At 46.0% G+C, this 27,174-nt stretch overlaps 1 protein-coding gene across 1 annotated transcript in view; it reads left to right on the top strand.

The window, feature by feature from the left end:
• Positions 1-27,174, top strand: part of LOC132396509 (otogelin-like protein) — a 350,978-nt gene that overhangs the window by 249,613 nt on the left and 74,191 nt on the right. Inside the window, exons 35-37 of the mRNA XM_059974091.1 lie at positions 7,347-10,948; positions 18,436-18,547; positions 26,201-26,364. Coding sequence (XP_059830074.1) covers positions 7,347-10,948; positions 18,436-18,547; positions 26,201-26,364 — 3,878 coding nt within the window. The remainder of the gene's footprint in view (positions 1-7,346; positions 10,949-18,435; positions 18,548-26,200; positions 26,365-27,174) is intronic.

Genomic DNA, 27,174 nt, shown 5'->3' with positions numbered 1-27,174 from the left:
ATTCCTGCAAAGAACCGCAGTCGGTGTGTAACTACAGGTCCCATTCCTGCAAAGAACCGTAGTCAGTGTGTAACTACAGGTCCGGGTCTGCAAAGAACCGTAGTCAGTGTGTAACTACAGGTCCCATTCCTGCAAAGAACCGTAGTCAGTGTGTAACTACAGGTCCGGGTCTGCAAAGAACCGTAGTCGGTGTGTAACTACAGGTCCGGGTCTGCAAAGAACCGTAGTCAGTGTGTAACTACAGGTCCCATTCCTGCAAAGAACCGTAGTCAGTGTGTAACTACAGGTCCCATTCCTGCAAAGAACCGTAGTCAGTGTGTAACTACAGGTCCGGGTCTGCAAAGAACCGTAGTCGGTGTGTAACTACAGGTCCCATTCCTGCAAAGAACCGTAGTCAGTGTGTAACTACAGGTCCCATTCCTGCAAAGAACCGTAGTCAGTGTGTAACTACAGGTCCGGGTCTGCAAAGAACCGTAGTCGGTGTGTAACTACAGGTCCCATTCCTGCAAAGAACCGTAGTCAGTGTGTAACTACAGGTCCCATTCCTGCAAAGAACCACAGTCAGTGTGTAACTACAGGTCCCATTCCTGCAAAGAACCGTAGTCAGTGTGTAACTACAGGTCCCATTCCTGCAAAGAACCGTAGTCAGTGTGTAACTACAGGTCCCATTCCTGCAAAGAACCGTAGTCAGTGTGTAACTACAGGTCCGGGTCTGCAAAGAACCGTAGTCGGTGTGTAACTACAGGTCCCATTCCTGCAAAAAACCGTAGTCAGTGTGTAACTACAGGTCCCATTCCTGCAAAGAACCGTAGTCAGTGTGTAACTACAGGTCCGGGTCTGCAAAGAACCGTAGTCGGTGTGTAACTACAGGTCCCATTCCTGCAAAGAACTGTAGTCAGTGTGTAACTACAGGTCCGGGTCTGCAAAGAACCGTAGTCAGTGTGTAACTACAGGTCCCATTCCTGCAAAGAACCGTAGTCAGTGTGTAACTACAGGTCCCATTCCTGCAAAGAACCATAGTCAGTGTGTAACTACAGGTCCCATTCCTGCAAAGAACCGCAGTCGGTGTGTAACTACAGGTCCCATTCCTGCAAAGAACCGTAGTCAGTGTGTAACTACAGGTCCGGGTCTGCAAAGAACCGTAGTCAGTGTGTAACTACAGGTCCCATTCCTGCAAAGAACCGTAGTCAGTGTGTAACTACAGGTCCCATTCCTGCAAAGAACCGTAGTCAGTGTGTAACTACAGGTCCCATTCCTGCAAAGAACCGTAGTCAGTGTGTAACTACAGGTCCGGGTCTGCAAAGAACCGAAGTCGGTGTGTAACTACAGGTCCCATTCCTGCAAAGAACCGTAGTCGGTGTGTAACTACAGGTCCGGGCCTGCAAAGAACCGTAGTCAGTGTGTAACTACAGGTCCCATTCCTGCAAAGAACCGTAGTCAGTGTGTAACTACAGGTCCCATTCCTGCAAAGAACCGTAGTCAGTGTGTAACTACAGGTCCCATTCCTGCAAAGAACCGTAGTCAGTGTGTAACTACAGGTCCCATTCCTGCAAAGAACCGTAGTCAGTGTGTAACTACAGGTCCCATTCCTGCAAAGAACCGTAGTCAGTGTGTAACTACAGGTCCCATTCCTGCAAAGAACCGTAGTCAGTGTGTAACTACAGGTCCCATTCCTGCAAAGAACCGTAGTCAGTGTGTAACTACAGGTCCGGGTCTGCAAAGAACCGTAGTCAGTGTGTAACTACAGGTCCGGGTCTGCAAAGAACCGTAGTCAGTGTGTAATTACAGGTCCGGGTCTGCAAAGAACCGTAGTCAGTGTGTAACTACAGGTCCCATTCCTGCAAAGAACCGTAGTCAGTGTGTAACTACAGGTCCCATTCCTGCAAAGAACCGTAGTCAGTGTGTAACTACAGGTCCGGGTCTGCAAAGAACCGTAGTCAGTGTGTAACTACAGGTCCGGGTCTGCAAAGAACCATAGTCAGTGTGTAACTACAGGTCCCATTCCTGCAAAGAACCACAGTCGGTGTGTAACTACAGGTCCCATTCCTGCAAAGAACCGTAGTCAGTGTGTAACTACAGGTCCCATTCCTGCAAAGAACCGTAGTCAGTGTGTAACTACAGGTCCCATTCCTGCAAAGAACCGTAGTCAGTGTGTAACTACAGGTCCGGGTCTGCAAAGAACCGAAGTCAGTGTGTAACTACAGGTCCCATTCCTGCAAAGAACCATAGTCAGTGTGTAACTACAGGTCCGGGTCTGCAAAGAACCGTAGTCAGTGTGTAACTACAGGTCCGGGTCTGCAAAGAACCGTAGTCAGTGTGTAACTACAGGTCCCATTCCTGCAAAGAACCGTAGTCAGTGTGTAACTACAGGTCCCATTCCTGCAAAGAACCGTAGTCAGTGTGTAACTACAGGTCCGGGTCTGCAAAGAACCGTAGTCAGTGTGTAACTACAGGTCCCATTCCTGCAAAGAACCGCAGTCGGTGTGTAACTACAGGTCCCATTCCTGCAAAGAACCGTAGTCAGTGTGTAACTACAGGTCCCATTCCTGCAAAGAACCGCAGTCGGTGTGTAACTACAGGTCCCATTCCTGCAAAGAACCGTAGTCAGTGTGTAACTACAGGTCCCATTCCTGCAAAGAACCGTAGTCGGTGTGTAACTACAGGTCCGGGTCTGCAAAGAACCGTAGTCAGTGTGTAACTACAGGTCCCATTCCTGCAAAGAACCGTAGTCAGTGTGTAACTACAGGTCCGGGTCTGCAAAGAACCGAAGTCGGTGTGTAACTACAGGTCCCATTCCTGCAAAGAACCGTAGTCGGTGTGTAACTACAGGTCCGGGCCTGCAAAGAACCGTAGTCAGTGTGTAACTACAGGTCCCATTCCTGCAAAGAACCGTAGTCAGTGTGTAACTACAGGTCCCATTCCTGCAAAGAACCGTAGTCAGTGTGTAACTACAGGTCCCATTCCTGCAAAGAACCGTAGTCAGTGTGTAACTACAGGTCCCATTCCTGCAAAGAACCGTAGTCAGTGTGTAACTACAGGTCCCATTCCTGCAAAGAACCGTAGTCAGTGTGTAACTACAGGTCCGGGTCTGCAAAGAACCGTAGTCAGTGTGTAACTACAGGTCCGGGTCTGCAAAGAACCGTAGTCAGTGTGTAATTACAGGTCCGGGTCTGCAAAGAACCGTAGTCAGTGTGTAACTACAGGTCCGGGTCTGCAAAGAACCGTAGTCAGTGTGTAACTACAGGTCCGGGTCTGCAAAGAACCATAGTCAGTGTGTAACTACAGGTCCCATTCCTGCAAAGAACCGTAGTCAGTGTGTAACTACAGGTCCGGGTCTGCAAAGAACCGTAGTCAGTGTGTAACTACAGGTCCCATTCCTGCAAAGAACCGTAGTCAGTGTGTAACTACAGGTCCGGGTCTGCAAAGAACCGTAGTCAGTGTGTAACTACAGGTCCCATTCCTGCAAAGAACCGTAGTCAGTGTGTAACTACAGGTCCGGGTCTGCAAAGAACCGTAGTCAGTGTGTAACTACAGGTCCGGGTCTGCAAAGAACCATAGTCAGTGTGTAACTACAGGTCCCATTCCTGCAAAGAACCGCAGTCGGTGTGTAACTACAGGTCCCATTCCTGCAAAGAACCGTAGTCAGTGTGTAACTACAGGTCCCATTCCTGCAAAGAACCGTAGTCAGTGTGTAACTACAGGTCCGGGTCTGCAAAGAACCGTAGTCAGTGTGTAACTACAGGTCCCATTCCTGCAAAGAACCGTAGTCAGTGTGTAACTACAGGTCCGGGTCTGCAAAGAACCATAGTCAGTGTGTAACTACAGGTCCCATTCCTGCAAAGAACCACAGTCGGTGTGTAACTACAGGTCCCATTCCTGCAAAGAACCGTAGTCAGTGTGTAACTACAGGTCCGGGTCTGCAAAGAACCATAGTCAGTGTGTAACTACAGGTCCCATTCCTGCAAAGAACCACAGTCAGTGTGTAACTACAGGTCCCATTCCTGCAAAGAACCGTAGTCAGTGTGTAACTACAGGTCCGGGTCTGCAAAGAACCATAGTCAGTGTGTAACTACAGGTCCCATTCCTGCAAAGAACCGTAGTCAGTGTGTAACTACAGGTCCGGGTCTGCAAAGAACCGAAGTCAGTGTGTAACTACAGGTCCCATTCCTGCAAAGAACCATAGTCAGTGTGTAACTACAGGTCCGGGTCTGCAAAGAACCGTAGTCAGTGTGTAACTACAGGTCCCATTCCTGCAAAGAACCGTAGTCAGTGTGTAACTACAGGTCCGGGTCTGCAAAGAACCATAGTCAGTGTGTAACTACAGGTCCGGGTCTGCAAAGAACCGTAGTCAGTGTGTAACTACAGGTCCGGGCCTGCAAAGAACCGTAGTCGGTGTGTAACTACAGGTCCCATTCCTGCAAAGAACCGTAGTCAGTGTGTAACTACAGGTCCCATTCCTGCAAAGAACCGTAGTCAGTGTGTAACTACAGGTCCCATTCCTGCAAAGAACCGCAGTCAGTGTGTAACTACAGGTCCGGGTCTGCAAAGAACCGTAGTCAGTGTGTAACTACAGGTCCCATTCCTGCAAAGAACCGCAGTCAGTGTGTAACTACAGGTCCGGGTCTGCAAAGAACCGTAGTCAGTGTGTAACTACAGGTCCCATTCCTGCAAAGAACCGTAGTCGGTGTGTAACTACAGGTCCGGGTCTGCAAAGAACCGCAGTCGATGTGTAACTACAGGTCCGGGTCTGCAAAGAACCGTAGTCAGTGTGTAACTACAGGTCCGGGTCTGCAAAGAACCGTAGTCAGTGTGTAACTACAGGTCCGGGTCTGCAAAGAACCGAAGTCAGTGTGTAACTACAGGTCCCATTCCTGCAAAGAACCGCAGTCAGTGTGTAACTACAGGTCCGGGTCTGCAAAGAACCGTAGTCAGTGTGTAACTACAGGTCCCATTCCTGCAAAGAACCGTAGTCGGTGTGTAACTACAGGTCCGGGTCTGCAAAGAACCGCAGTCGATGTGTAACTACAGGTCCGGGTCTGCAAAGAACCGTAGTCAGTGTGTAACTACAGGTCCGGGTCTGCAAAGAACCGTAGTCGGTGTGTAACTACAGGTCCCATTCCTGCAAAAAACCGTAGTCAGTGTGTAACTACAGGTCCCATTCCTGCAAAGAACCGTAGTCAGTGTGTAACTACAGGTCCCATTCCTGCAAAGAACCGTAGTCAGTGTGTAACTACAGGTCCCATTCCTGCAAAGAACCGCAGTTGATGTGTAACTACAGGTCCCATTCCTGCAAAGAACCGTAGTCAGTGTGTAACTACAGGTCCCATTCCTGCAAAGAACCGTAGTCAGTGTGTAACTAGAGGTCCGGGTCTGCAAAGAACCGTAGTCGGTGTGTAACTACAGGTCCCATTCCTGCAAAGAACCGTAGTCGGTGTGTAACTACAGGTCCCATTCCTGCAAAGAACCGAAGTCAGTGTGTAACTACAGGTCCCATTCCTGCAAAGAACCGTAGTCAGTGTGTAACTACAGGTCCGGGTCTGCAAAGAACCGTAGTCGGTGTGTAACTACAGGTCCCATTCCTGCAAAGAACTGTAGTCAGTGTGTAACTACAGGTCCGGGTCTGCAAAGAACCGTAGTCAGTGTGTAACTACAGGTCCGGGTCTGCAAAGAACCGTAGTCAGTGTGTAACTACAGGTCCGGGTCTGCAAAGAACCGTAGTCAGTGTGTAACTACAGGTCCCATTCCTGCAAAGAACCGTAGTCAGTGTGTAACTACAGGTCCCATTCCTGCAAAGAACCGTAGTCAGTGTGTAACTACAGGTCCCATTCCTGCAAAGAACCGTAGTCGGTGTGTAACTACAGGTCCCATTCCTGCAAAGAACTGTAGTCAGTGTGTAACTACAGGTCCGGGTCTGCAAAGAACCGTAGTCAGTGTGTAACTACAGGTCCCATTCCTGCAAAGAACCGTAGTCAGTGTGTAACTACAGGTCCCATTCCTGCAAAGAACCGTAGTCAGTGTGTAACTACAGGTCCCATTCCTGCAAAGAACCGTAGTCAGTGTGTAACTACAGGTCCCATTCCTGCAAAGAACCGTAGTCGGTGTGTAACTACAGGTCCGGGTCTGCAAAGAACCCTGAAAGGGAGAAGTAGAGATGTTAAAGATGGACATAGAGCTGCTTCGGAAGATGCCAGCAAAGGAGTCGCCGTGAGGCACCATTAACCCTCCTAAGGTCCTCCTCCTTATGGTCTTGTTGTCTAAATACTTTTGGGGAACATGAGGGGAAATGTCTTCACTCAGAGGATGATAAGAGTTGTGGATGCAGTTCAAACTCAACATTTAAGAGAAATATGGATGGGAGCGGTATGGAGGGCTACGGTCTGGTTGCCGGTTGATGATTTGGCACAGACTAGATGACCCACTGGGCCTGTTTCTGTGCTGTAGCGTTCTATGACTCTACAGGCAGCATGGCAGCATTGGGAAAAGGGCCCGTTCCCATGCTGACCACCATGTGGTGGTAGGAAACTGGAACACCTGGAGGGAACCCCTGGGAGACAACACAAACTCCATGTAGGCAGCGTCAGTGCTGGCGAAACTGGAACAAAGTCCTGAATGAAATGCTACCTCTCAAGGAGTGGCAAAGTGGCCCCTCCGTTTCTCCACTGCGTACCCTGTGCACTCTGGTTAAACACAAGGAACTCTGCAGGTGCTGGAAACCCAGAGCAGAACACACACAAAATGCTGAACGAACTGCAGGTCTGGTAGCATCTATGGAAATGAATAAATGTCGACCGACTACTGCTGCCTGACCTGCTGAGTTCCTCCAGCACTTTGTGCGTTAATTTTAAAGTTGTCTCCAAGGCAGTGTGGGTACAGATTTAAATGTCAGCAAGTACCCACCTACCAGAGCCTGAGTTTCAGGCAGTGCATTGCCTGGCCTTAAACTGGCACATGTGCATGGATAGGTGGGCCGAGTTCCAAAGCTTTCATGTTGTAACCTCATACCCTCCTGTGGCCCTAATCATTTTGTCTAGCATGAGGACCCCTAGTATCCCGGCCAATGTAACTGTTGTCACAGTGCTGTCTAAGGTAAGTGTGGATACGTACTTGTATAGACAAGATTGTTACATTGGTCCGTAGCGAATTTTGAAATGGAATCCAGTGACCAAGGTGCAATTATATCATGAATAAGTGGGTTATTCATAATAAATTAAATTTAAGAATAATTCTATTACAAATCATTATATTATAAATAAATGTTGCTAAAGTTTCCATTATAATTCAAAGGATATCTTTCAAGACAGACAAAATTCAAATTCAAATCAGTAGAACATTTCTTACTTCTCTAGGCAACTCACCTGCAACATCGCTTGTAATGGAACCAGAAGCTGAGAGTGAACCCTTGGCCACTGGCTCCAGTTCACACTCATTTGAACCCAAACTCACTGAGAACCGTGCAAACTCTTCCTCAGCAACGGCCACCAATATACATGGCACTGCTTCAGATGCTGTGGTAAATCACATCGTTGTTAATAAGGAACTCTCCACCAATGACATGACCCCTCTAATGTTGGGCGACCACTCCACCGCAGAGCCTATTGATACTGTCAAAATCTCGACCAATAGAACTCCAGAAGACTGGGATACCAGAAGAAGTACCATTCACCCAATAGGAAGCAGCCACACTAACGAAACTGCTCCTGGAACTATGGGTATTCTCCTTAATGAAACTACTCACAATACGAGCAGAATCGAAGACAAACCCAACACTACTACTCTGGAAAATTACTCCAGTACAGCCTCTCCTGCAACTGAAGGTATGCAGTTGAAAATAGCTGTTCATGAAATTACAGCCACCTACAACAACGCAACCCATTTTGCAACAAGGGAGTCCCATGCCACTGCAAGGTATCCTGAGACTAGGGAACCCCAAGCTCATGCAGCCAATCCTGAACGTACTGACAATCGCGCCACTGTAATTGGTCCTGAAACTGGAATCATCCACACACATACAGCTAGTTCTGAAACTACAGGTGTCAACTATAGAGCCACACCAGCGATTACAGGTAATGACACAGTCTCAGTTTTCCGTGAGACTCGCAGCATTAACAAAACCACTCCAGGAACTTTGTACAATGTTGATACATCTGCTTTTGAACCTATAAGGAACCATGACAATATAATTATTTGGGATACCAGAGGATTCCACAGTGATAAAAGTGTTCAGGATACGAGGAATGCACTCAGTGGCTATAAAACTGCTCCACTAACAATGAGCAAAGACTCGGCTGTTTCAGAAATTCCTCATTCTTCTGCTGATCCAATAACCTCTGAAACAAGGGAAAGAGTCATAATCAAAATCACCTCCAGGAACCTGAGAAACATCAGGGAAATCTCCGCAAAAGCTCCCAAAGATAAGAAGATGGAAACCCATGCAGCTGCTGCCGAAACTAGTGTTACACTCATCAATACGTCTGCTCCAGAATCTAGATTCACTCACACCGACGCAACACATAACCACACTAATGCATTCCCTGAAATTAACGTGAAATTCCCTGAAGCCAGTGTCACCTTCACCAATATGACCTATATCAAAGCTAGGAGCAGCTGGGAAAATGAGACCGCTCCTCAACCTCGTGACACCCACACCACTGCAGCTCTCAAAGCAAATCTCTTACGTACAGATGCAACCTCTCCAGCACCCACCAGCATCCACACCAATGTTTCTAAAGCAAGTGATGCCCACAACAGTCCTGAAACTAGCATCGTTTTAACCAGTAGAACTTCTGAAATTAGTGGCACCTACACCACGACAGCTGGAATTGTCCACATCACTGCAAACACCCCAGGAACCAGAATAACCCATAATTCAGCCCCTCCTGAAAATAGTGACATCCAGCCCGATAAAGCTGTTCCTGACGGTAGTGTCATTGACATTAATACCACCAACCATGAAGCTAACACCACCTACACCACTGTAAGAGTTCCCGAAGCAAGAGGCAGCCATTACAATGGAACTTCTGCTGAAATTGTTGATACCCCCACCAGTCCTGAATCTGCCGTCATCCTCAACAATGCAACCTCTCCTGGTTTCAGCGCTCCTCGAACTGGCATCGACGGAGCTGCTCCTGAATTTAATGTCACCCATGTCAATGCCGCCAGTCCGAAAGCCAGCACCAACCCCGATAACTTCTCTGCTAAACCTAGAGCTGCCTATGTCAGTGTAAGTACTGTTGTCCACACTAATGCAACAGCTCAGGTAATGCATGTGAGCCAATCTGGTGCAACCAGTAGGGAAATGCATACCAATGCATCTCTCAATGGAACCAGACACACGGAGAAAAATTCAGCTCTTGTTGAACCTAACGTTCATACTAATATAACTGCCTGGGAAGCTGGCATCCTCTATGTCAACACAACGGCTGCTGAAGCGAGTGCCATGCTGTCCGATGCAGCCACAGAGACTAGCATTACCTACACCGATGCAGTCTCTCCTGAAATTGCTGGCCTCGACAACAAAGCAACAATTGCTCAGACCGCTGCAAGCAAAACGGCTCCTATCAAGAATAATGCAACCCACACTAGTGAAACCTTTACCAGTACATCTGCCCCTGAAACTACCACCCCTGTCAACGAAACTAGCATCACCAACACTTCTCCACCTGAACGTCGTCTCACCCGTGTCAATGAGACTGACAACCCACAAACCAATAGAACTGCTTTCGATTCTAATGTCGACCACACAGATACACCTGTTCTTAAAACTAACAACACCTACATTAACGCAACGGCAAGTGAAATTCATGTCAGCCGCACCAATGAAAATTCTCTTGCAACTACCAGTAGTTACGGAACTGAAATTAGCATCAACCACGCTAATGCAACAGTTCAGGAAATGAGTTTCACTGACTCAAGTGTAAGCCCTGCTCATGTGACCGGCTCACAAGCTGGTGCAACCTCCCCTGAAAGCTGGAATCCTCACACCAAGGCAGCAGGTCCTGAAGATAGCATTGTCTGCGCCAGTGGTGAAATCAGTGTAATCAATATTAATGCAACTTCTCCTGAAAACACTGCCACTTACACCAATGCAACCACTCCTGATTCGCATGTCACGCACTCCGATGCAATGGGTCCTGAAACTGCCTTCATCCAAACCAGTGCAGCCACACCTGAACCTAGGGAGGCCCACACCCAGACAACTTCTCTTGGAACAAAGCACAGCTACATCAATGCATCCGATCGTGGAATTAGGGACATTAATGTCCATTTATCAATGGGGAATTATACTGTGTCAGCCCCTCCTGGAATTAGTGCAGCTGAACAAAGGAAAATGGCTGCACATCGAACCCTTTCTGGAGTGTGGAGCAGCTCCACCAATACTACTGCCCCTGAAACTATGGACCATGAGCTCAATACAATAGATCAAATGACCTTGGATATGATCATCAATGCGCAGGTCCGTGAAAGCTTTAGCATCAAACCCAATACAACAACTCCTGAAATCAGAGATGCTGCACCCTCTGTAAACTTCCATGAAGTGTTTAGTGCCCACAGGAATATCAGGAACCACATGATAATGGACAATATCATTACTTTCATGGGTCTGAAGACACGGAAAACCAAAAGCAATGCAAGAGCATTGGAATTGGGTCTCACCAGTTCAACAAAAACGCCCGAAACTGCAGCTGTCAAATCTATTACAGGCACTTCTGAGATAAAGGGCTCCAGGACAAACACAACTGCTCTGGAAAGAACTGGCCACAACAAGAATCCCACTGCTCCTGAGACCACTGGCAATGATCTGCTCACTGCTGGACCTGTGGTCACCAGCTACAGCACTCCTGGAACGGGTATCTCCACCAACACAACTCCTAAAACTGCGGTTACTGAGACCAATTCAACTGTTGCCACAACTAGAGGTATCTCCACTAGTGCGACAGCTCCTCAAACCGTGAGTACTGAGATCGTTTGTTCCACTCCTGAAATTAAAAACATTCACATCCTAGTGAAAGATTCCAAAAGTAGTTTTCAATGTTAAAATAACTATTTATAGAACATAGAATAGTACAGCACATTACAGGCCCTTCAGCCCACAATGTTGTGCCGACCCTCAAACCCTGCCTCACATATAACCCCCCACCTTAAATTCCTCCATATACCTGTCTAGTAGTCTCTTAAACTTCACTAGTGTATCTGCCTCCACCACTGACTCAGGCAGTGCATTCCACACACCAACCACTCTCTGAGTGAAAAACCTTCCTCTAATATCCCCCTTGAACTTCCCTCCCCTTACCTTAAAGCCATGTCCTCTTGTACTGAGCAGTGGTGCTCTGGGGAAAAGGCACTGGCTGTCTACTCTATCTATTCCTCTTAATATCCCGTACACCTCTATCATGTCTCCTCTCATTCTCCTTCTCTCCAAAGAGTAAAGCCCTAGCTCCCTTAATCTCTGATCATAATCCATACTCTCTAAGCCAGGCAGCATCCTGGTAAATCTCCTCTGTACCCTTTCCAATGCTTCCACATCCTTCTTATAGTGAGGCGACCAGAACTGGACACAGTACTCCAAGTGTGGCCTAACTAGAGTTTTATAGAGCTGCATCATTACATCATGTCTCTTAAACTCTATCCCTCAACTTATGAAAGCTAACACTACATAAGCTTTCTTAACTACCCTATCTACCTGTGAGGCAACTTTCAGGGATCTGTGGACATGTACCCCCAGATCCCTCTGCTCCTCCACACTACCAAGTATCCTGCCATTTACTTTGTACTCTGCCTTGGAGTTTGTCCTTCCAAAGTGTACCACCTCACACTTCTCCAGGTTGAACTCCATCTGCCACTTCTCAGCCCACTTCTGCATCCTATCAATGTCTCTCTGCAATCTTCGACAATCCTCTACACTATCTACAACACCACCAACCTTTGTGTCGTCTGCAAACTTGCCAACCCACCCTTCTACCCCCACATCCAGGTCATTAATAAAAATCACAAAAAGTAGAGGTCCCAGAACAGAACCTTGTGGGACACCACTAGTCACAACCCTCCAATCTGAATGTACTCCCTCCACCTCAACCCTCTGCTTTCTGCAGGCAAGCCAATTCTGAATCCACCTGGCCAAACTTCCCTGGATCCCATGCCTTCTGACTTTCTGAATAAGCCTACCATGTGGAACCTTGTCAAATGCTTTACTAAAATCCATGTAGATCACATCCACTGCACTAACCTCATCTATATGCCTGGTCACCTCCTCAAAGAACTCTATCAGGCTTGTTAGGCATGATCTGCCCTTCACAAAGCCATGCTGACTGTCCCTGATCAGACCATGATTCTATAAATGCCTATAGATCCTATCTCTAAGAATCTTTTCCAACAGCTTTCCCACCACAGACGTAAGGCTCACTGGTCTATAATTACCTGGACTATCCCTACTACCTTTTTTGAACAAGGGGACAACTTTCACCTCCCTCCAATCCTCCGGTACCATTCCTGTGGACAACAAGGACGTAAAGACCCTAGCCAGAGGCTCAGCAATCTCTTCCCGTCACGTGGAGCAGCCTGGGGAATATTCCGTCAGGCCCCAGGGACTTACCCGTCCTGATGTATTTTAACAACTCCAACACCTCCTCTCCCTTAATATCAACATGCTCCAGAACATCAACCTCACTCATATTGTCCTCACCATCATCAAGTTCCCTCTCACTGGTGAATACCGAAGAGAAGTATTCATTGAGGACCTCGCTCACTTCCACAGCCTCCAGGCACATCTTCCCACTTTTATCTCTAATCGGTCCTACCTTCACTCCTGTCATCCTTATGAGACCAATTATGAGCCTCATCCATTTATGAGACCAATTCAGAACATATTTAATGAGAAATTGCTACAGAATTCTAGGGTAACAAAAATATTGTGAGCTCTAGTATCCTGAATCAGTTAATGTGCTGACTGTGCCTTTTACTTGCTCTGCCATTGTCAAGTGAACATTGGAAAAAAAGGTCGGGTAATGGTGGAATGGGCACAATACTGGGGATTGGCTCAGGGTATTAGGGAAATCACAGTTAGCTGCAAGGCTTCAACTCAAGGACTCTTAGAAATTGTATTGTATGAGGCACATAAACCTAATGCCTACTCTGTGTGTGTGTGTGTACAAACGAGTGTGACAGTCTGTGCATGTGAGTGTGTGCACATGTGGGTGTGTGTGAGTGTGTGTGTGTGCACGTATGTGTGTCAGTGTGCATGTGTGTGTCAGTGTGTGTGCATGTGCAACATATTTAAAGGAATCCTTGCCAAGGGAGCATTTGAAGTCTTTGTTGAGGCTCAGTGGACAGCGAGGAAACCTGTCGTGGCTCGCAGTGTGATCTGTCCAGCTGGAGAAAAGGGTTGAAAATGGCAGGTGGAGTTTAACGCAGACAATTGCAAGGCAGGACCAACTATAGAAGGTCTCACACAGTGAATGGTAGGGCACTGAGGAACGTGGCACAACAAAGTGATCTGTGAATACAGGTCCATAATTTATTGAAAGGGGCATCACAGGTAGATAGGGTCACAAAGAAAGGTTTTGTCTCATTGGCTTCATCAATCAAAGTACTGAGTACAGGAGATGGGATGTTATGTTGAAGTTGCATAAGACATTGGTGAGGCCAAATTTGAAGTAGTGTGTGCAGTTCTGTCACCTGCCTACAGTTTAAGGGGCACCTGAGGGGTATCTTCTTCACTCAAAGAATCTCGAGAGTGTGGAATGAGCTGCCAGCACGTGAGCTCAATTTCAATCTTTAAGAGAAGTTTGGATAGGGACATGGAAGGTAGGGGTATAGAGGGCTATGGTCCCAGTGCAGGTTAATTGGAGTAGGCAGTTTAAATGGCTTGGCAGAGACTAGATGGGCCAAAGGGCCTGTTTCTGTGTTGTACGTTTCTATGACTCTATGACTAAAGCTGTTAAATTTATTTGTGGAGAGAAAGAATTTGGGGAAGTACTAATGAAAACCATGTGTCAAGGTCACACATTGTAGATTGGTTCAGGAGGTTGAGGCACAAGAAATCCGAGGAGAGCTGGCTAATTGGTTCCAAAAGTGGGGTGACGATGGGAGGCCAAGGTAGTTGTGGGTGTCTGTGACCAGAAGGGTGCTGGTTCCACTGCTGTTTACTATATATATTTGGTGAGACTGTAGGTGGCATGTTTAGTAAGTTTGCAGATGACACCAAAATTGGTATATAATGGACAGTTTAGAAGACTGTCTAAGGTTACAAGAGGACCTACGTCAGTTGGGAAAGTGGACCAGAGAATAGCAAGCAGAATTTAACTCAGGCAAGTGTGCAAGTTACATCTGGCAGTTAAATCAGGCAGGACCATGTGTGGTAGATGAAAGAGATCTAGGAGTACAGAGTTCTCTGAAAGTAACCTCACAGATTGGTGAGGACAGCATACGGCATGCTTGCTTTCTTTGGTTGGGACTTTGAGTACAAGGGTTGGGACGTCTTGTTATAGCCATACAAGATGATGGTAAGAAGGTGTCTGAATACTATGTACAGTTCTGATTGCCATACTTAAGTTAGAAATGGTGCAGAAAGGATTCATTAATAATTTTACTGGACTGAAGGGCTTAGGTTGTAAGGAGAGGGTGGATTGGCGAGCATTGTTTCCCTGGAGTGAAGAGGCAGAGGGGATGACCAAACCGAGATTATAAAAATGGTGAAGGACATGGGTAAGTTCTCCATGCAGTTGATGGTGGACATTTGGACAGCTATGTGAGTCGGAAATGTTAGAGGGATATGGACCAAATGTAGGCATCCATTCGATTCTGGATCAACCTGCACAACACTAATCACTTCATAGATTATAGTCAATCTGTTCTAGTTGTGTTCTTTCTTGTATCGTGTGTGCTCGGTTTATGTTTTTCTTGTGAATGTTGTGGTCTCTGATTCTCTGTGTCCATGATACTCCTGCGAGGAAGTTTTTCATTACACCCATCCGTACACGTACTTGTGCATCTGTCAACACTTGACTTTGACTTTGAACTCAGGTAGGTGCCTTCTTTAGCATGGGGTAATGGGCCGAAGGGCCTTCTTCTAGAACATAGAACCTACAGTACAGGAACAGGCACGAGGTTGTGCTGAAGTAATTAAGCTAAAGACGCCTAATCCCTTCTGCCTGCACATGGTCCACATCCCTCTGTTCTCTTCAGAGCCTCTTAACTGCCACTATCATATCTGCCTCCAACACCACCATTCTTTACCACTCTCTGTAAAAGCATCTTGCCTATGTTTCTCCTTTAAATCTTAACTGCATGCCCTCTAGAATTAGACACTTCAACCCTGAGAGGATGATACTGCTGGGCAACTCTATCTATGCCTCCTATAATATTACAAACTTTCATCAGGTCTCCTTCCTCGCCAGAGTAAACGAGTTTGTCCAAACTCTCCTTATAGTACGAGCCCCCCAATCCAGGCAGTATCCAGGTAAACGGCTTTTTCACCTTCTCCAAAGTCTCTGTCTCTTTCCTGGAGGTTGTCCGGATTGAATGCAAACTCCAGACGAGGTAACTGGAACGTTATATGGTTTCTGTTCTGTGGAACTATGGGGGTCTTAAGCCAAGGTGCCCAACTACAGTTCCCAGAATGCTCTGCTCAGTGGCAGGTAGCTCTGTGTTGTTGAAATCTAGAGAGCTCCCCTCAGGAGCCACCTGATCTATTTCCAGGATCCTGCATCCTATTGCTATCAGTGGGAGTTTGCTGCACCATATCGTCACAGAGTCACAGAAAAGTACGGCACAGAAACACACCCTTCAGCCCATCTAGTCAGTGCTGAACCATTTAAACTGCCTAGAACTATTGACCTGCACCGGGACCATAACCCTACCATCCATGTAGACAATAGACAATAGGTGCAGAAGTAGACCATTCGGCCCCTCGAGTCTGCACCGCCATTCTGAGATCATGGCTGATCATTCACTATCAATACCCAGTCCCTGCCTTGTCCCCATATCCCTTGATTCCCCTATCCATCAGATATCTATCCAGCTCCTTCTTGAAAGCATCCAGAGAATTGGCCTCCACCGTCTTCCGAGGCAGTGCATTCCACACCTCCACACCTTCTCCACCTTCTGGGAGAAGAAGCTCTTCCTCAACTCTGTTTTAAATAACTGACCTCTTATTCTCAATCCATGCCCTCTGGTACTGGACTCTCCCAACATCTGGAACATATTTCCTGCCTCAATCCTATCAAATTCTTTAATTATCTTAAACGTTTCAATCAGATTCCCTCTCAATCTCCTCAATTCCAGCGTGTACAAGCCCAATCTCTCCAATCTCTCTGCGTAAGACAGCCCTGCCATCCCAGGAATCAACCTAGTGAATCTACGCTGCACTTCCTCAATTGCCAGAATGTCCTTCCTTAAACCTGGAGACCAAAACTGTACACAATATTCCAGGTGTGGTCTCACCAGGGCCCTGTACAAATGCAAAAGGACATCCTTGCTCTTGTACTCAATTCCCCTTGTAACAAAGGCCAACATTCCATTTGCCCTCTTCACTGCCTGTTGCACTTGCTCATTCACCTTCATTGACTGGTGAACTAGGACTCCTAGGTCTCTTTGCATTTCTCCCTTACCTAACTCTACACTGTTCAGACAATACTCTGTCCTCTTGTTCCAGCTTCCAAAGTGGATAACTTCACATTTATTCACATTGAATGACATCAGCCAAGTATCTGCCCACTCACCCAACCTACCCAAGTCTCCCTGTATTCTCCTAACGTCCTCTTCGCATGTCACACTGCCACCCAGTTTAGTATTGTCAGCTTGATATAGTTTTCAATGCCCTCATCTAAATCGTTGACATAAATCGTAAAGAGCTGTGGTCCCAATACAGAGCCCTGGGGCACCCCACTAGTCACCTCCAGCCAGTCCAAGAAACACCCATTCACTGCTACCCTTTGCTTTCTATCTGCCAACCAGTTTTCTATCCATGTTGAAACCCTGCCCCCAATGCCATGAGCTCTGATTTTACTCACCAATCTCCTATGTGGCACCTTATCGAATGCCTTCTGAAAATCTAGGTACACAACATCCACTGGCTTACCCTCGTCTAACATCCTTGTTACACCCTCAAAAAACTCCAACAGATTAGTCAAGCATGATTTGCCCTTGGTAAATCCATGCTGGCTCGGCCTAATCCTATTACTGCCATCAAGATGTGCCACTATTTCGTCCTTAATAATGGACTCAAGCATCTTCCCCACGACTGACGTTAGGCTAACAGGGTGATAGTTCTCCGTTTTCTCCTTCCCTCCCTTCTTGAAAAGTGGGACAACATTAGCCACTCTCCAATCTTCAGGAACTGATCCTGAATCTAAGGAACATTGGAAAATGATTACCAATGCATCCGCAATTTCCTGAGCCACCTCTTTTAGAACCCTTGGATGCAGACCATCTGTACCCGGGGATTTATTAGCCTTCAGTCCTACCAGTCTACTCATCATAGTTTCTTTCCTAATGTCAATCTGTCTCAATTCCTCTGATATCTTATGACCCTGGCCCATCCATACATCTGGGAGATTGCTTGTGTCTTCCCTGGTGAAGACAGATCTAAAGTACGCATTAAATTCTGTTGCCATTTCCCTGTTTCCCATAACAATTTCTCCAAATTCATTCTTCAAGGGGCCAACATTGTTCTTAACTATCTTCTTTCTCTTCACATAGCTAAAAAAGCTTTTGCTATCCCCTTTTATATTCCTGGCTAGACTGAGCTCATACCTGATTTTTTCTCTCCGTATTGCTTTTTTAGTTAAGATCTGCTGTTCCTTAAAACTTTCCCAATCATCTGTATTCCCACTCATCTTAGCCCTGTCATACTTCTTTTTCTTTAATGCTATACAATCTCTGACTTCCTTTGTCAACCACTGTGGCCCCTTCCCCCTCTTTGAATCCTTCCTTCTCATTGGAATGAACTGCTTTTGCATCTTTTGTATTGTCCCCAAGAATATCTGGCACTGCTGATCCACTCTTTCCTGCCAGGGCATCCGCCCATTTAACTTTGGCCAGCTCTTCCCTCATGGCTCCGTAGTCTCCTTTACTTAATTGCAACACTGACACCTCTGATCTGCCCCTATCCCTCTCAAATTGTAGATAAAAACTACCAAACTTTGTACCTATCCAAACTTCTCTTAAGCATTGAAATCGAGCTTACATGCACCACTTGTGCTAGCAGCTCGTTCCACACTCTCACGTCCCTCCGAGTGAAGAAGCTTCCCTTCATATCCTCCTTAAACTTTTCACCTTTTACCCTTAACCCACGACCTCTGGGAAAAGCCTGCTTGCATTTACCCGATCTATACTGTATGTGAAAGCACTTTAGTGTCTAGATAGCACTTTCAGGGAATCCTGATCAGTGAATAGTGTAAAGAAATGAATTAGTTTAAATATTTTCTTTTCTCTTATTAGCTTTCCTGTGATGAAACAAAATGTGCCCATCCTCCCACGTGTGACACGTATGGAGAAGCCCCTATTTATTCTGTGAATGTCAGTGATCCCTGTTGCAATATTACAACGTGTGGTAAGTATGACATATCTCCTTCACTTGTGTATATTGTGGGCTGTTGGTTAACAAATTCATTAATGTGGGAATCAGGAAAACAAGTATTGCTTAATTTGTTTATCTGTTTATATTTATTTAGAGATACAGTTCCGAGCCGTGTCTCCAACAACCCACCTATTAACCCCAGCCTACTCTCAAGCTCACAAGACAATGGAGCAGAAATAGGCCATTTGGCCCATCGAGTCTGCTCCGCCACTGCACCATGAGCTAAACTATTCTCCCGTCTAGTTCCAATTGCCGGCTTTTTTCCCCATATCCCTTGAAACCCTGACTAATTAGATACCTGTCAATCTCCTCCTTAAACACCCTCAATGATCAGGCCTCCACAGCTGTATGTGGCAACGAATTCCATAAATCCACGACCCTCTGGCTAAAAAAATTTCTCCTCATCTCTGTGTTAAATGGGTATCCTCTAATTCTAAGACTGTGGCCTCTTGTCCTGGACTCACCCACCAAGGGAAACAGCCTTTCCACATTTACTCTGTCCAACCCTTTCAACATTCAAAATGTTTCTATGAGATCCCCTCTCATTCTTCTATACTCTAATGAATAATCCAATCCAAGAACCGACAAACGCTCCTCACACGTTAGTCGCTGCATTCCAGGAATCATCCTCGTGAATCTCCTCTGAACTCTCTCCAACGTCAGCACATCCTTTCTAAGATAGGGGGCCCAAAACTACACACAGTATTCCAAATGGGGTCTCACCAGTGCCCCATAGAACCTCATCAACACCTCCTTACTCTTATACACTATTCCTCTTGAAATGAATCCCAACAGAGCATTCGCTTTCCTTACTGCCGATCCAACCTGGTGGTTGACCTTTAGGGTATCCTGCACTAGGACCCCCAAGTCCCTTTGCACTTCTGATTTTTGAATTTTCTCCCCATCTAAATAACAATCTGCCCAATTGTTTCTTCTTCCAAAATGTACAACTGTACATTTCTCAACATTGTATCTCATCTGCCATTTCTTTGCCCACTCTCCTAGACTGACCAAGTCTCTCTGCAACCTTTCCGTTTCTTCAACACTTCCTGCTCCTCCACCTATCTTGGTGTCATCCGCAAACTTAGCCAAAAAACCATTTAATCCATAATCTAAATCATCAATATACAGTGTAAAAAGAAGCAGCCCCAACACTGACCCCTGCAGAACACCACTAGTAACCAGCAACCAACCAGAATAGGATCCCTGTATTCCCACTCTTTGCTTTTTGCCTATCAGCCAATGCTCCACCCATTCCAATATCTTTCCTGTAATTCCATGGGCCCTCATCTTATTAAGCAGCCTCTTCTGTGGCACCTTATTGAAAGCCTTTTGAAAATCCAAATACACAACATCTACAGCCTCTCCCTTGTCAATCTTATTTGAGATTACCACAAAAAATTCCAATAGGTTGGTGAGGCAGGATCTTCCCTTCATGAAACCAGGCTGGCTTGGGCCTACCTTGTCATGCACCTCGAGGTATTTCATAACCTCGTCCTTGAGGATTGACTCCAATAACTTTTCAACTACCGATGTCAGACTAATTGGTCTGTAATTTTCTTTTTGTTGCCTCCCCCCTTTCTTAAACAGCGGAACTACATTTGCGACTTTCCAGTCCTCTGGAACCGTGCGAGGGTCCGTTGATTCCTGGAAGATTATTTCCAATGCCTCCACAATCTCCGAAGCCACCTCCTTCAGAACCCATGGATGCGCTTCATCCAACCCGGGAGAATTATCTATCTTTAGTCCATTTAGCTTCTCAAGCACTTTCTCTACTTTCTTGACTGTATCTAATTCTATTCACTGAGACCTCTGGCTATCAGGTATGTTGCTAATGTCTTCCACTGTGAAGACTGATGCAAAGTACTCATTTAGTTCCTCTGCCATCTTTTTGTTACCCATTATAATTTCTCCAGCTTCCTTTTCAATAGGTCCTATACCTACCCGTCTCACTCTTCTAATCTTCATATATTTAAAAAAACTCTTAGTGTCCTTTTTTATGTTAATAGAACATAGAACAGTACAGCACATTACAGGCCCTTTGGCCCACAATGTTGTGCCGACCCTCAAACCCTGCCCCTCATATAACCCCCACCTTAAATTCCTCCATATACCTGTCCAGTAGTCTCTTAAACTTCACTAGTGTATCTGCCTCCACCACTGACTCAGGCAGTGTATTCCACACACCAACTACTCTCTGAGTGAAAAACCTTCCCCTAATATCCCCCTTGAACTTCCCTCCCCTTACCTTAAAGCCATGTCCTCTTGTACTGAGCAGTGGTGCCCTGAGGAAGAGGTGCTGGCTGTCCACGCTGTCTATTCCTCTTAATATCTCGTACACCTCTATCATGTCTCCTCTCATTCTCCTTCTCTCCAAAGAGTAAAGCCCTAGCTCCCATAATCTCTGATCATAATCCATACTCTCTAAGCCAGGCAGCATCCTGGTAAATCTCCTCTGTACCCTTTCCAATACTTCCACATCCTTCCTATAGTGAGGAGACCAGAACTGGACACAGTACTCCAAGTGTGGCCTAACTAGAGTTTCATAGAGCTGCATCATTACATCATGTCTCTTAAACTCCATCCCTCGACTTATGAAAGCTAACGCCCCATAAGCTTTCTTAACTACCCTATCTACCTGTGAGGCAACTTTCAGGGATCTGTGGACATGTACCCCCAGATCCCTCTGCTCCTCCATACTACCAAGTATCCTGCCATTTACTTTGTACTCTGCCTTGGAGTTTGTCCTTCCAAAGTGTACCACCTCACACTTCTCCGGGTTGAACTCCATCTGCCACTTCTCAGCCCACTTCTGCATCCTATCAATGTCTCTCTGCAATCTTCAACAATCCTCTACACTATTTACAACACCTCCAACCTTTGTGTCATCTTCAAACTTGCCAACCCACCCTTCTACCCCCACATCCAGGTCGGAATACAAATCACAAAAAGTAGAGGTCCCAGAACAGATCCTTGTGGGACACCACTAGTCACAACCCTCCAATCTGAACGTACTCCCTCCAGCACGACCCTCTGCCTTCTGCAGGCAAGCCAATTCTGAATCCACCTGGCCAAACTTCCCTGGATCCCATGCCTTCTGACTTTCTGAATAAGCCTACCCTGTAGAACCTTGTCAAATGCTTTACTAAAATCCGTGTAGATCACATCCACTGCACTACCCTCATCTATATGCCTGGTCACCTCCTCAAAGAACTCTAACAGGCTTGTTAGGCACAGTCTGCCCTTCACAAATCCATGCTGACTGTCCCTGATCAGACCATGATTCTCTAAATGCCCATAGATCCTATCTCTAAGAATCTTTTCCAACAGCTTTCCCACCACAGACGTAAGGCTCACTGGTCTATAATTACCCGGACTATCCCTACTACCTTGTTTGAACAAGGGGTCAACATTCACCTCCCTCCAATCCTCCGGTACCATTCCTGTGGCCAATGAGGACATAAAGATCCTAGCCAGAGGTTCAGCAATCTCTTCCCTTGCCTCGTGGAGCAGCCTGGGGAATATTCCATCAGGCCCCGGGGACTTATCCATCCCAATGTATTTTAACAATTCCAACACCTCCTCTCCCTTAATATCAACATGCTCCAGAACATCAACCTCACTCATATTGTCCTCACCGTCATCATGTTCCCTCTCATTGGTGAATACCAAAGAGAAGTGTTCATTGAGGACCTCGCTCACTTCCACAGCCTCCAGGCACATCTTCCCACTTTTATCTCTAATCAGTCCTACCTTCACTCCTGTCATCCTTTTGTTCTTCACATAATTGAAGAATGCCTTGGGGTTTTCCTTTACCCTATTCACCAAGGTCTTCTCATGCCCCCTTCTTGCTCTTCTCAGCCCCTTCTTAAGCTCCTTTCTTGCTACTCTATATTCCTCAATAGACCCATCTGATTCTTGCTTCCTAAACCTCATGTATGCTGCCTTCTTCCACCTGACTAGATTTTCCACCTCACTTGTCACCCATGGTTCCTTCACTCTACCATTCTTTATCTTCCTCACCGGGACAAATTTATCCCTAACTTCCTGCAAGAGATCCCTAAACATTGACCACATGTCCACAGTACATTTCTCTGCAAAAACATTATTCCAATTCACACCAGCAAGTTCTAGCCTTATAGCCTCATAATTTGCCCTTCCCCAATTAAAAATTTTCCTGTCCTCTCTGATTCTATCCTTTTCCATGATAATGCTAAAGGTCAGGGAGCGGTGATCACTGTCCCCCAGATGCTCACCCACTGACAGATCTGTGACCTGACCCGGTTCGTTAACAAATACTAGATCTAGTATGGCAATTCCCCCTAGTCAGCCTAGGGGGATTACCAATTTCATTTAATCGTCAATTTAATTGCCAATTTCCTTTCATAATTCATCTTTTCTTTCATAACAACTTTCTTAGTTCCCTTCTGTAAATTTTTAAAATTCATCCAGTCCTCAGTTTTCCCACTAATTTTTGCTTCCTTGTATGCTGCCTCTTTTGCTTTTATTTCAGCCTTAACTTCTCTCGTTAGCCACATTTGTGTCATTTTTCCTTTTATGATTTTCTTTTTCCTTGGAATATATTTGTCCTGCACTCTCCTTATTTCTTGTAGGAATTTCATCCAATTCTGCTCTACTGTCCCTCCATTCAGCTTACTTTTCCAATCAACTTGGGCCAGTTCCTCTCTCATACCACTGTAATTTCCTTTGTTCCACTGAAATATTGATACACTTGATACCAGCTTCTCCTTTTCAAATTTGAAACTGAACTCGATCATATTATGATCACTACTTCCAAGGGGTTCCATTACCTCTAGCTCCCTAATCACCTCAGGCTCATTACACAGCACCCAATCCAAAACAGCCGACCCCCTGGTGGGCTTACGGACAAGCTGCTCCAGAAAGCCAACCCACAGACATTCTACAAACTCCCTCTCCTGAGATCCAGTATCTTCCTGACTTTCCCAATCCACTTTCATTTTAAAATTTCCCATAATTATCTTGACATTTTCCTTCTGACACGCTTTTTCAATTTCCAGCTGTAACTTGTAGTCCACATCTCGGCTGCTGTTTGGAGGCCTGTATATAACTGCTATTAGTGTCTTTTTACCCTTGCCATTTCTTAGCTCAACCCATAGGGATTGTACTTCTTCTGATCCTCTGTCCCTTCTTTCTAGTGATTTGATATCATTTCTTACCATCAGGGCCACGCCACCCCCTTTACCCACCTTCCTATCTTTCCTATGCACGGTGTATCCTTGAACATTCAGCTCCCAATCACATTCATCATTTACCATGGTTCAGTATTCAGCTATTCAGTATCATAGCCATGATACTCACCGGACAACTTACAATGACTGACCGGGTCATCCTTGGACAGTGGGAGGAAACCGGGGTGCCCGGAGGAAACCCTCACGCTCATGGGAAGGACGTACAGGCTTCTTACAGAGGATACTGGAATTGAACTCCAAACTCCGACGTCCTGAGCTATAACGATGTTGCACTAACCACCGTGGCACCCCTAGTTCTTATATAAACTGTTGCTCCAAAGCGCTTTGGGACGGAATTCTTGGAGGTTATGTTTCTCCCAACTGGGGAGGATCAGTGGTGATACGTAATTCCTCACTGAGGAATGTAAGATGTTCAACCTTCATCCTTACCCTGCGATCACAAGACACAGGAGAAACCCACCCTCCTCTCCTCCACGTGCAACTTTCACTTTTCAACAATGTGTGGAAGCGTGGGGGTGCTGTATGCCGAATTTAACATAAATACATAACTGAACACTAGCTTACAGCTTAAGTAATCAAAACTTTAATAACGTCAATCTCTGTACATCAAAGCTATTTAAAAAAAATCAAAGTTTTGATAGACTTCTTGCAAGCAGTCAGTAAACAACAAAACACAATCGAACCCATTTTAAAAAACAGACAACAAACATCCAGTGTGTGAGAAAAACAAATCACTCACACGACTTGTTTAACTATTTCATATCTACTGTGATTCACGTTTTCTTTTTCTGTTACAGTGTATTGCACTGTACTGCTGTCACAAAGTTAAATTTCCCAATGTATGCCGATATTAAACCTGATTCTGAACAATAAAAATATAAAGAAATGAACCGCAGAGTCCGTGAAGGTGAACCCAGAGCAGCAGTTCAGCACTGACTCATCTCTCTCGTATAGAAGCTTGAAGTTACAGTCTGTACGCAGTCTGACTTCTTACGTCTCATTAAGCTTTTTAATCTATTTATTCAAGGCACCCCCAGAGCACCTTCTCTTTGCATTATAGAACAGTAAATCCAGTGGGAAGCCAGCATTTAATCTGGCTCTTCTCAAAAGCAATGAGGGCAAAGAGGCGAGGATAGAGCCCGTACAATGCCCAGGACAAAGGGGGGGCTCATGACCTTATCTGCAAATGTGCTTATGGCCATTGCTAATCCCTTGTTACGAGGTAAGAAGCAGGTGAGGGTTCAAGGTAGGACAATGAAGATCACTGCCGGGACAGCTACAGAAATCGGGAGGGTAGACTAGAATATTTTATTAAAATGATAATCATTTTAGGGACAGACAGAGTGGATGGCCAGAGATTTTTTTTCCCAGGGCAGAAATGGCTAAGACAAGGGGCATCATTGGAGGAAGGTATGGAAGGGAATATGAGGGGCAGGTCTTTTACAGAGACCTAGTTTGACTTGTGGTAGATGGCCCCCCTTGTGGAGACTGAGAGTTGTGCAGAATCCCCTGCTGGAGTGGTGGGAGAGGCAGATACCTTCCGGACATTTAGTAGTTGCTTAGATGGACACATAGATGATAGAAAATGGAGGGCAATGTGGGAGGGAAGGGTTAGATTGATCTTAGAGTAGATTAAAGGTCGGCACTAGATTGTGGGCTGAAGGGCCTGGACTGTGCTGTAGTGTTTTATGCTCTGTGTTCAAACCCATAATAGTCTGGGCATTGTAAATGTGGAATGAAAACAGGAAATGCCAGAACATTGCAATATGTGAAGACTGTTGGGAATTTGGGACAGATCCTTCCTCAGAACTCATTCCAAATGAGCAAGAACATCGCTAAGACAAATATACAAATACTTCAAACCTCATCGTCTCGGTGGAAAGGGAGAAGGAGAGTGTTGCCGTTATGTTTCCACTGCCTTCCTGCAGTAAGGGAGAGACGAGGCCTGTCGTTTAATGACGGAGAGGTGCTCCCTGACTGGTGGTGCCAAAGAGAACTTCTCCCACAGCCAAGCAAGGTTACTTCTTTTCTGATCTGGTAGAGAAGGTACCTCTCTACCTGCTCGGTTTTCTAACCATATGATGGAGAGCTTTCTACTTTGTCAATTAAAATCAGAAATGACAGGTCTGTGAAATCAGAAATAAAAGCAAAATACTAGAAGTCTCGGCAGGTCAGGCTGCATCTGTCGAGCTACACACTCGCTGTTTCCAGCTGCTTCTGCTCACAGTAATGGTTAGATTTTGCCCATCTGGGAACTGGTGTTTTAATTGCATTTTCCATGAACGCAGGAATTTGATTTGGAAAGGCAACGCGCAGACTTACTGCGTTTCTCGGGCTGCTGATCCAGCTGAGCAGCATGGCAGAAGAGAAATGAAGCCTGGTTTTTCTCTCACAGGTCCTGTGTGTTCTTTCAATAACACCTTCATCATGCCTGGCCAAACCAGACAGCGCCTCGATGGACAAGCCTGTACTACATTCACTTGCACCAATGAACTTAATAGTGATGGATTTCTGACATTAAATGTGTCCACACAGACGTGCGAGACATCTTGTGATGAGGTAGGATTATTTTCATTCCCTAGCAATGCTACTGCTGACCGCTACACCGTATTGAGTGAGAAAATCAATACCCTGCCTTGGAGTTTGTCCTTCCAAAGTGTACCACCTCACACTTCTCCGGGTTGAACTCCATCTGCCACTTCTCAGCCCACTTCTGCATCCTATCAATGTCTCTCTGCAATCTTCGACAATCCTCTACACTATCTACAACACCACCAACCTTTGTGTCTTCTGCAAACTTGCCAACCCACCCTTCTACCCCCACATCCAGGTCGTTAATAAAAATCACGAAAAGTAGAGGTCCCAGAACAGATCCTTGTGGGACACCGCCTAGTCACAACCCTCCAACCTGAATGTGCTCCCTCCACCACGACCCTCTGCCTTCTGCAGGCAAGCCAATTCTGAATCCACCTGGCCAAACTTCCCTGGATCCCATGCCTTCTGACTTTCTGAATAAGCCTACCGTGTGGAACCTTGTCAAATGGCCTTCAATCGTGGAATTGAATTTAGGAGCCGAGAGGTAATGTTGCAGCTATATAGGACCCTGGTCAGACCCCACTTGAAGTACTGTGCTCAGTTCTGGTTGCCTCGCTACAGGAAGGATGTGGAAACCATAGAAAGGGTTCAGAGGAGATTTACAAGGATGTTGCCCGGATTGGGGAGCATGCCTTATGAGAATAGGTTGAGTGAACTCGGCCTTTTCTCCTTGGAGCAATGGAGGTTGAGAGGTGACCCGATAGAGGTGTATAAGATGATGAAAGGCATTGATAGTGCAGATAGTCTGAGATACCAGGGCTGAAATGGCTAGCA

Source organism: Hypanus sabinus, chromosome 7, assembly GCF_030144855.1.
Source record: "Hypanus sabinus isolate sHypSab1 chromosome 7, sHypSab1.hap1, whole genome shotgun sequence".
Lineage (NCBI taxonomy): Eukaryota > Metazoa > Chordata > Chondrichthyes > Myliobatiformes > Dasyatidae > Hypanus > Hypanus sabinus.
Note: the sequence above shows the minus strand (reverse complement) of the source record. Positions and strands in the feature narration are given on the sequence as shown.